The 11,262-nt window shown below is 33.1% G+C and overlaps 1 protein-coding gene across 1 annotated transcript; it reads left to right on the top strand.

Moving 5' to 3' along the window:
* Positions 1-341: 341 nt before the first annotated feature.
* LOC110106420 lies at positions 342-10,705 on the top strand. Its single transcript, XM_020836325.1, has 3 exons — positions 342-1,542; positions 6,461-6,530; positions 10,597-10,705. Exons 1-3 carry the CDS (start codon positions 342-344, stop codon positions 10,703-10,705), a joined length of 1,380 nt encoding a protein of 459 aa, XP_020691984.1.
* The last annotated feature ends 557 nt before the right edge of the window (positions 10,706-11,262 follow it).

The raw sequence follows: 11,262 nt of genomic DNA, 5'->3' as shown, positions 1-11,262 counted from the left end.
TTCATTATTGATAAAACTTTCAGCATGTTGAATGTTTGGGGTGTGAAGCTTATCTCCTTAGCTGGTAGAATTACATTAGTAAAATCTGTTTAACTTTCTTATCCTACTTACCATTCTACACTTTCCTTAATTCCTAAGAAGGTGCTGCATGAAATTGACAAAATGTGCAGGAATTTTAATTGGAAAAAAAGTGACGGTAAAACAAGTCTTCATTATGCTAGCTGGGAATTGATGTGCAAACCAAGGAGTCTGGGAGGGCTTGGTATCAACTCCTGCAGCAAAAGGTAGGTCCTCTTAGGGCCAAACTAGCTTGGAGTTATATTCAAGAGAAAGAGTCTTTCATGCACAGAATTCTCTATCCTAAATATGGTCCTATTCCGGATGTGGTATCAGCTAGAAACAGAGGTTCTAGCTCTTGGAAGTTGATTTGCAATGGTGGGAAATTTTTGAATCCAATTATCAGAAAGAGTATTAGCAACGGCAAGTCCATTAGTGTTTTACATGACACTTGGATTTTGGATAAATGTTTGATGAAATGGCCTACATTTATAAATCCTCTTATTGAACAAGATTCCACAGTTGATAAATTCATACCCAATGAGACTTGGAACATATCGGAGCTGAAGAAAGTCTTTGGGGAAGAACTGGTACTTCTCATTTCTGATATGGAGATTAATTTTGATTTTGAAGAAGACAGAACAGAGCTTATTCACAAGTTATTTGGCAAAATGATAACTGGCTTGGCTTCTGAAGCTATGGAAAATGGAATTTCTATTGGTAATTCTCTGGTTTGGTTCAGCAAAGCCAAACTAAATCCTAAAGTTAAATTATTCTGGTGGAGAATCTTCAATAACACTATCCCAACAAACAAATTTCTTTGCTATAGAAGATTACTAGGATTTGATAAATGTCCTAGAGGTTGTGAGGAGGTAGAAGATCTAGACCACATTGTTCGTGGTTACAGGAAACTATATGAGGTATTTGATATTATGAACCATATGGGATTTTGTTTCCCTGCCTTTGCTTCTGTGGAAAATTGTTATAGGTCGCTTGATAAACAATGCTTATGGATGATAAATATATTTTGTAATACGATTTATCTATCATGGAGAGCAAGAAATCAGTTTGTTCACGAGAAGAAGGCTCCTACTCCGTTGTTTACAGCTTCTGAGGCTGTTAGCTATAAAACTACTTTCAGAAACCATTTATGTTCAAATTTAGGCTTCAAGGATGTTAATCAACCTACTAGGTTGTTCAATTCTTGGCTCCCTCCTCCACCTGATTGGATCAAGGTCAACATAGACGCAGCTCTTCACAATTCCTATAAGGCGGGTATGGGAGGAGTATTTAGAGATCATCATGGCAGGCTACTTTTGGCTTTCGTTTGTAATCTCATTCATTGGGATTCAGGTGCATTAGAACTTCAAGCCATCACTTATTTAAAGAACATATTCAAAGATTGGATGTTGGAATATAAAGGCTTGATTATTGAAGAGGATAACAAGAATGTTATCAATCTCATCAAGAAAGAAATGGATGCAAGTAACAAAAGTGCTATTGATCTCTATTTTATTAAAAATATCAATCATGTTATCTTTTCTTGTGTTGGTAGGGAGAGAAATAAGCTAGCTGGTCTTTGTAGCAATTATGCTTATTTTAAATCTTTTTTTTTTTTGGATGAAGATAATTGGAAAAATATCCCTCTTTCCTTTATTAAACTGTTAGAGGAGGAGTCGGATATTAGTGTCTTGTAATTTGCTTTCATATTTTTTTTAATATAACAGTCCTGCTTTCTTCAAAAAAAAAAGAGATCTCTATTATATCAATTTATTTAATTTAAAGTTAATTGAATAATGCTAAAGAATTTTTTCTAATTTATGTGAAAAATAATGAGCCCAAAGGAAGATTATTTTTTGGCTGGACTCTAAAGATATAGTTATAAATATATGATAATTTTGAAATTATTTATCCATATAGTAAGTCGGTCCAAAGAATGAATTGTTATTGACAGAATTTTTATCAATATTTATTAACTATAAATTTAAGAGTACCATTTACAAATTATAATTTCTTTCCAAAAACTAAATTATAATGTTATTTTATGTATCTTATAAAGGGCCCATCATATGTTGTTACTAATTATGAGCTTATTTATTTTTGTTCTTTTTCAATTAATGTTTCTTCTATATCTGTCAATTCGAATAATATTTCAGTACTTAATGGCTCTAATTTTAAGAAATGGAAAGAGCATATTATTATTTTTCTTTGGTGTTTGGATCTAGACTATACGATTCAAACTGATTGCCTTCTCGCCCTTAATGCGGAAAGCACTTTTGAATAAAATGTAAATTTTAAAAAGTGGGAGCGATCAAACCACATGAGTCATATGATCATGAAGCACTCGATTCCAGATACCATCAGGGGTGCAATGCTTGAGGAGGAAATTGCTAAGAAATTCCTAAGCTAAATAATAGACCACTTTGCAGGTTCTAAAAAGGTCAAAACAAGTACTATTCTTATTAAACTTGTTTCAAAGCAGTATAAAGGAAAAGGGAACATAAGGGAGTATATTATAAAAATGTTTAATCTTATTACAAGACTAAAAGTTAGAATTATCTTATGATATTCTTGTGCATCTAGTCTTAATCTCTCTTCCTGCACAATTCAGTTATTTTAAAGTAAGTTATAATACTCAAAAGGAAAAATGAACTCTTAATGAGTTTATTACTCAATGTGTGCAAGAGGAATAAAAGAGTGAAATAGGAAAAGATAGAAAGTGCTCACTTAGCTTCTTCCTCTCATGATTTTGCTATCAAAAGAAAAAGGAATTATAAAGTTAAAGGAGGTGCAGATAAAGGGACTTCATAACCTACAGTGTAACATAAGCAAGATCTGGTTATTATTTATTTCTTTTATAAGAAATCTGGTCATGTGAAGAAGGATTGTCCAAAATATGCGAATTAACTCGTCAAAAAGGGTAAACTTCTTAATTTTATTTGTTTTAAAGTTAATTTGGCCTTAGTACAAAATCATACCTGGTGCATAGATACAGGTGCAACTACTCTCCTAAGTGTGACTATGTAGGGTTATTTAAAAAGCAGAGTGCCAACTGATGCTGAAAGATTCGTCTATGTGGGAAATGACAATAAATCCTCTATTAAAGTTGTAGCTTATATATATTATACTTAGAATCTGATTGTACTTTGGATTTGTGTGAGATTTTTTATGTACCATCATTTAGACGAAATATGATTTATATTTCATGTTTCGATAAATCTGGTTATGCTTGTTCATTTAAAAATGGAAAATTTAGTCTCTTTTAGTGTTCAAAAATCATTGGTACAGATTCTTTGATTGATAATCTATATAAATTACATATTTTTGCCTCATAGATAAATAAAACTTTGCATATAAATAATTTTGATATAAAGAGAAAATTAACTTATTAGAATTCCTTTATGTTATAACATAAGCGTTTATGAGATATTTCTAAACAAAAACTTAAAAGGCTTATGTCAGATGGAATTCTTGATTCCCTTAATTATACTGATTTAAAAATTTATATTAAAAGATATTAAGGAAAAATAAATAAATATTAAGAAATTTGGCGCCAAAAGGAGTTTAAATATCTTGAAATTAATACATACTGATATTTGTGGCCTATTCCCTATAGCTTCTTGGATTAGTCAATAATATTTTATTATTTTTATAGATGATTATTCTTATTGTGGGTAATTATACTTAATATATAAAAAATCAAAATCTCTGGATGTATTTAAAATCTTCAAAGCAGAAGTTGAAAATCAACTTAATAAGAAGATTAAAGCTGTCAACTATGACTGTGGTGGTGAATACTATGGTAGATTTGATAGAATAGGTGAACAATGTTCAGGCCTTTTTGCAAGATATTTAATAGAAAGTGGCATCGTTCCTCAATATACTATGTCAGGGACTCCAGATCGAAATGGTGTAGCTGAGAGACAAAATAAAACCTTAAAGGATATGGTTAGAAGTATGATTAATCATTCTTCTTTACCAGATTCACTTTGGGGAGAAGCCTTAAAGACTACAGTTTATATTCTTAATAGAGTTCAAAGCAAAGCTGTAACTAAACCCCATATGAGTTATGGATTGGAAAGAAACCTAATATTAGGCATTTTTATGTCTAGGGATGTCCAGCTGAGGCTAGGCCTTATAAGCCTATTGAAAGAAATTTGGACTCAAGAACTGTTAGCTATTATTTTGTTGGATACTCTAAAAGGTCAAGAGGTTTTAAATTTTATGATTTCTCAAATAAATCCTTTTTTGAGACGGGCAATGCTAAATTTATTAAGGATGTTGAATATATTGGGAGTGATAAATTTAAAGATTTTGATTTTGAGGAGGAATATGTTATTATTCCTACTATTATAATTAAAAATGATCAGGTAACTATGTCTGATATTATTCAGATTGTAAATCCTGATAATCAAAATAATCTTGAATTATATCTCATTCATATAGAAGGATAATAACCTCAAACTGAAGTTCTATTAAGGAGATCCACAAGAGAAAGGAGAACAACAATTTTACATGATTATATTATATATCTCCAAGAGCATGAGTTTGATATGGGATTGGAAGATGATCCAATCTCATTCAGTCAGGTCAAATAATGTTTTAATTCTAAAAAATGAATAGAAGTCATGGAAGATGAGATGAAATCACTGAAAGACAATGATATTTGGGATCTTTCTAAATTGCTTGAAGGAGCAAAACCGATTGGTTGTAAATGGATTTTGAAAACCAAAAGGGATATAATAGGCAATATTAAAAGATATAAAGCACATCTAGTTGCTAAATATTTCACTCAAAAGGAAGGCATTGATTATAAAGAGATTTTCTCTCCAGCTTCTTCAAAAGACTCTTTTAGAATCATTATGGCATTTATAACTCATTATGATTTAGAGCTACACCAGATGGATGTAAAGATTGCATTCCTTAATTTAAATATTAAGGAAATTATATATATGATACAATCAGAAAAATTTCAATCTTCTGATTCAAAATTTCTAGTGTGAAAATTAAAAAAATTCATCTATAGTTTAAAGCAAGCTTCCTATCAATGGTATATAAAATTTGATCAAGTGATTTCTTCATTTGGTTTAAGAAAAATACTATTGCTTAATGCATTTATCATAAGATCAGTGGTAGTAAATTTATTCTCCTGGTGTTATATGTCGATGATATTCTTTTAGTAAGCAGTGATATAGGCTTATTACATGAGACTAAGAGATTTCTTTCAAATAATTTTGGGTTTTGACCTAGGGTTCACCTAGGAATTGGTTTGAATGAGCTTATTAACATAAGAAGGATTCCTAGGAGTCTTATGTATGCTCAAGTTTGTACGCATCCGAATATTGCGTACATTATTAGAATGCTTGGTAGATATTTAAGCAACCCAAGAAGAGATCATTGGAAAGAAGTGAAATGGGTTATGAGGTATCTAAAAAGGCCAAGAGATTTTATGTTCACATATCAAAGATCTGATCATTTAGAGATCATGGGGTATTTCGACTCTGATTTTGTTGGTTGCCTCGATAGCAGGAGATTCACTTCAGGCTATATTTTTATGTTGGCTAGAGGAGCTATTTCTTGGAAAAGTGTCAAGCAATCACTTATAGCTTCTTCAATAATAGAAGCAAAGTTTATAGCTTATTATGATACTTCAAATCAAGGAATATGATTGTGAAATTTTATCACATGGCTACATATTGTTGATGGCATTGAGAGATCATTTGAAGATAAATTATGATAATAAAGCAGCTGAGTTATATTCCAAGAATAATAAGAGTTCGTCAAAATTGAACCACACATTGACATAAAATTCTTGTTATGAAAGAAAGAGTTCAGAGTTCTCAAATTTCTATTGAACATATTAGTATAAACTTTATGATTGCATACCCACTTACAAAATGATTATCACCTAAAGTATTTCATGAGCATGTGGCTCGTATGGGTGTAATCTATTTTGATGATATGCTAGCTTACACATTGACAAAGCTCCAGCAAGAAGGAAAAGAAAGAAGAGCACATAACGGTTCGCTGGAACTTTTAAGTAATAAAGCGCCACATATGATGCAGGAAGTAAATGAGCAGATTATTGGTTTTAACATTTTCACTAGTATAAAAAAATAATAAGCACCACATAAAATGAATTAGGTTTCGTTTGGGTGGCTTTCTTACCATTTCTTAAAGCAGCTTTTTAGTACAAAAATTTTAATTTTTTAAGTAGTAGTAAGAAAACCGTTCCAAATGAACCCTTATCATCTATTTTTCTTGGTATATTGTTGTGGTGGAGCTACAGGATGTGATCTTTTTTTAGATAAAGCTTTGATTCTACTCTCTGGTTCATCATCATCCTCACTATCACCGAATCCATTTCCTTCGGCAGGGTTTTCTTTTTCATAATTTATTGCAGATTTCTTCTTCACAGCATTTAGTTTCACCTGTAATTTCTTAGCGACTGGATCTGCAGAAGATGCTGCTCTGTCATTTGGCATGATTTTGACTCCTAACCAACCCTTCAAAAATATAAGTGAGACGCACACATCAAATAGTAAGTACAATAAATGTTAGGCAACATAAATAAAGATGAGATGGCTTAAGAATGTTCAAGAGAATAAAAGAAGAACTAGAAAGGAAAGAATAACAGATGTGGAAGGGATTGCAAGAGAATCAAATAAGGCCATCGCTATTGGCTAACATGAATCAAATCAAATAATGCAAATTAAAATTTTGGAGCTCGGAAAAAAAGATCCTTGAGCTTATGTCTAATTTTCTGCATTCTGTTTACAAGCATTCTAAACACCCTCAAACTATCTTTATAAAGCCAAATGAGCTCATAATTCAAAATCCAGCCCTAAATTTTTTATTTGTGAATAATTTCTATAAAGATGATGATAATGATCTAATGGTATTCAGGGGCAAGAGCCTTACCTTCCAATGCGACCGACAAATTCCGGTACGCTTTGGTCAGTTGCTGATTCGCTCGCTCCATCCATCCACATGTCAGCCTATAAAAAAATGATTGATTTCATAAAGAAAGGCTATCCCATTTTTCAAAACAATACTAAAACTTGAATTTGTAGCTACTTTAACCACTTTTACAAATAACATCAAAGTTTTACAAACGTATGGATATAAACAACCCAAGAAGAAAGGAATTAGACTACTTTCAGCAAAAGAAACTATACTGATGTGTATGCGAGAGAATTGAATGCATGAAGGAGATAGTTGAAAATGGCACTCTCTTAATGGTAGTAATGGTATGCTTAATAAAATTACTGAGACAATATAATTTGTAGTGATTGATTAATCCTTCTGTAAGTTTATGTTAGAGAAAGAGTTTGAATTATTCATGGATATAAATTAATGACTTGAAAGAGGGGGTATGAAAGTTTCTTCATGAAGGGGTTCAAGCTGTCCACACAAAGAAGCGTACAATTGTTATGAAATCTTACAACCACTCACAGTAACCATCTAGGCAAGAAGTAAAGAGAAAGTTTTGTAAGATTATAATCAGATTAATACTTTAGTCCACAAAGAAAGCAAAATTTAAATTAGTGATACAACTCTCCTATTTGGCTGCTGACGCAGCATCTATGTATACTTGTCAGTTTTTATTTGTGAAAAAGAACTATTTATATTCCATAGAAGTAATCTAATTTGCTTTAGGGCAAGTTAGATTTGCATAAAAAGGAATTTTATTTCAAGAGATATACGTTGATCTAAACTACAAAAATACAAGGTGTGATGTAAGCTCTAGTATGAATGCTGACGTGGCAGCTATTTGTGTAGATTTCCTTTAAAAATGTTGCATTACTCTTATAATCAAAGGGAAGCTCAAGTGACTGGCAGCCACTTAACTTCTCAGGACAGATTGTTCTGTGGAACTGAGAAATAAAAAAGGGTCAATCTAAACCCAAGACAACTGACGTGCTATGTTGCACCGATACACCTATTTATGAAGGCAGGCTGTATCCGATACACCGATACACAGATACGCCTCCGATACTCCACCGATACGTGTCGGATACGCCAAAGACGTATCCAATTAAAATAGTATTTATTTTCAAAAAGACACGCTTATCCGATATACGTGTCCGTTGAAAAACAAAAAGAAATCCGAAAAAAAAAAGAAGATGCGTCGTATTTACTTCCGCGGCTGCGAGCAAAGTTCTCTCATTTCCGAGATAGATTTGAGTCTCTTGATGATATGAGAATATTATAAATTACTAATCTTTCACTTGATGAGCCTGAATTAAAAGCTATGATATTTATTGAAGATGATATATAAATTCAAAGACAAACCACTGAAGAAGCTAATCATTTCATTCCTTCTATTGAATAGTTGAAACTTTATGTGCTAGACAATTTATATTTATGCTTTTGTTGTTGCACTAGACATTTAATGCTTATATTTTGATATTATAAGCTCCAAGGCTACAAATGATGTTGTGTCATTTTTTTTGTAATTTCAAATATTATGCTTTGATTGCTTTCTTAATTTTTATGTATGATCTATAAATTATGATGCCATGTCCGCGCCGTACCCGTATCCTGTATTTTTAAGAATTGACGTGTCCCGTATCCGTATCGTGTCATATCCGTATCAGTGCAACATAGCTGACGTGTAAACCCTGCATTTTACTTTGCAACCAAGAGTAAGTGATGCAATCCTAGGAGTTGATTATGAAATCACAATTATTGTTGAATATGAAGAATATCCACTACTATAATCGATTTATATGAATATGGCAAGCCAAAAAATAAGTTCCACAAATTAGCATTGGCAAACTTTTCACAGAAGATTGACTTAACATCAAGCCATGCTCTCACTTATAAAAAGATTAAACTAATCAAAATGCACTTGTACAAGGCCGGATTCTAAGAAAAAAAATAAAAAAAGGAAAATGTGGATAAAAATGTACCATAATTCCAGATTATGTTGATGAACAGATCTAGGCCAATACGGCATGTCAAAAGGTAAAGCATGCCGCAGATGATAGCACAGCATCCACTTAAGGTTTTGTAGAATATTCCATACTTTTAACAGTCAACATGAATGTTAGATGTGAAATCTCAAAATCTGTTTTTTATGATAAATGGACTTGTTTTCCAATGTTTTTTTGGCATCGCTGTACTCGAGAAACTAAAAAATATATTCCATCAAAAATCAACTTAAAAAAAAAAAAGCCGTCTCTCCCTGCTAAGAATGGCTAATCACAAAACCTAATATGATCAACCTTTTATGATTTCTCCTCCTCTATTCATTAAAATCGAGTGCTACAAGCGAAATTAACAATATCCCTCAAATATCAACCTAGAAAAACATCTCTCCCTTGTAAGAATGGCTAATCATAAAACCTAATCTGACTGACAAGTTATGATTTCTCCTCTATTCATTCACATTGAATGCCACAAGAAATATTAATAATATCCATCACAACTTCTAGCCATGCTATTTTTGAACCATCTTTTTTCCTTCCTAATCCATCATCATAAATTCTATCTACTTGACTTACTGGGGGAATCTTTTGTCTTACAATACATCAGCTCAATCCATTAAAATCTATTTTCCACGTGTGGAACTATCTCAGTGGTTATAGAGCAATGCATTGAAGATCATATGCTTATTGGCTTTCCAAATGAGGTCACATTCAAATCTCATTAGCATTATAGTTTGTGTGCTAATTATAAAGCTTCAATTGCCCACTTGAGTTTAAGCTTTTGAAGAGTAGGTAAGTCAAAGTGGTACTACATCACTGAAAACACTTCACTAAAAAATTTGATGAGAAGAGAATATATCTTAAGAGCCCAAACAAGCGCATTGTCAATGATAATTCAAACATTCATTTTGTGAACCTAAATGAGGCCATCATTCAACTTCATTTCCATGGAAATATCCCACATCACTATTATACGTAAACCTCTTTGTTAGACTGGTCCATGTTGAACCGGCCCAGCCAACCCTAGGTAAAGGGCCGGCCCTGATACACTCCGCCTATGCTACAGTCAGCCCCCTTTGGGGGGGGGGGTCTATGCTACAGCCAGCCCGGGGGGGCGGGCCACTATTTGAATTTGGAGAAAAAGGAGAGTGCGGATAGGGCAGAATTTAGGTTTGCATGGGTTGTTTAAAAATTTACTTTGTTGTTTTGTTTGCTTTAAGTAGGAGGGAATTAGGGTTAGGGTCATCTTGTGTTTGTTAAATTATTTGGTGCTTTGGTATTCTTGGGCTCTAGCGGCGTCTAGAGAGTTGGGAGAGATAGATCCTCCTCTCTAATTGAGGATCAATTATACCTTGGTACTTTTCTTCTGTCTTCATCCAATTATTATGTTGTTTTGCTAGTTTTCCTTGATTTGGTGGAAGAATTGTGGAGGGAACTTGCTGAAATTACAATCTTGATGCGTTTCTCTTGAGATCTACAAGTGTTTCCTATCAAATTGGTATCATAGCGGTGTCTGGGACTGGATTTGGGACTGTTTGGGCTGATTCCTGCAGCAGTTTTTTTCCATCGAACTGCTGTTTTTGCTGTTTTTGGGATTGAAATTCAGATTTGTGAGTCAAACAAAGATCCAGGTATCAATGGCGACCAAGAAGGTTGATGCTTTAGAAGAACGCCTTGAGGGGGACAGAGCAAAAACAAAGCGATGGGAGAGATAGAATTTCTTCCATAGAAGACAAATTTTTGGACCTTCAAGAGATGGTGAAGAAGATATGGGATGTTCAGAATCAAATGGCGGCATCAGAGGCAAGTGTGCCGGTAGGAAGAAATAAAAACTCTAAAAAATTGTAGAGATGAAAATGATGTGGAGATCTTAGAGGGAGAAGGGAGAAGACCCTATCAAGAACCTTTTCAGAGGGACGAGTGAGGTGGAAGGTATGGGGAGAGGCGCGGATATGTGAAGCAAGAACAAAGGTGATGGGGACATCAGCAGCGATTTCGACACATGTACCTCCAGGAGATGCCGGAGATCGACGGCCACGATCATGATCTGTATTTTCATCATTTTATGTAGTAATTTATTTTTATTTTATGTTTTTCCGTTTTTGCCCTTATGTGTATTTGGTAGCTATTGTAGCCCAAGAGGCATTTTAGTATTTTACTTTCTTTGTCATTTTGAGGCCTATTTATATGGCCATTTTCCCATGTAATAGTTAGTTTTTGATGAAATGAAAATTTGCTCTTTGTTCTCTTTCTGAGTTCTTGAAACCTCTAA

This window comes from Dendrobium catenatum, unplaced genomic scaffold (assembly GCF_001605985.2).
Source record: "Dendrobium catenatum unplaced genomic scaffold, ASM160598v2 fragScaff_scaffold_1685, whole genome shotgun sequence".
Taxonomy (NCBI): Eukaryota; Viridiplantae; Streptophyta; class Magnoliopsida; order Asparagales; family Orchidaceae; genus Dendrobium; species Dendrobium catenatum.
This window is presented reverse-complemented; position numbering and strand designations above follow the sequence as displayed.

Coding starts and splice junctions, on each gene's coding strand:
- LOC110106420 (XM_020836325.1), top strand. CDS start 342: ATGCACAGAATTCTCTATCCTAAATATGGTCCTATTCCGGATGTGGTA. Junction 1,543..6,460: donor CAAGAAAGAAATGGATGCAA/GTAACAAAAGTG, acceptor AATTTATTGCAG/ATTTCTTCTTCACAGCATTT. Junction 6,531..10,596: donor TCTGCAGAAGATGCTGCTCT/GTCATTTGGCAT, acceptor ATTGAAATTCAG/ATTTGTGAGTCAAACAAAGA.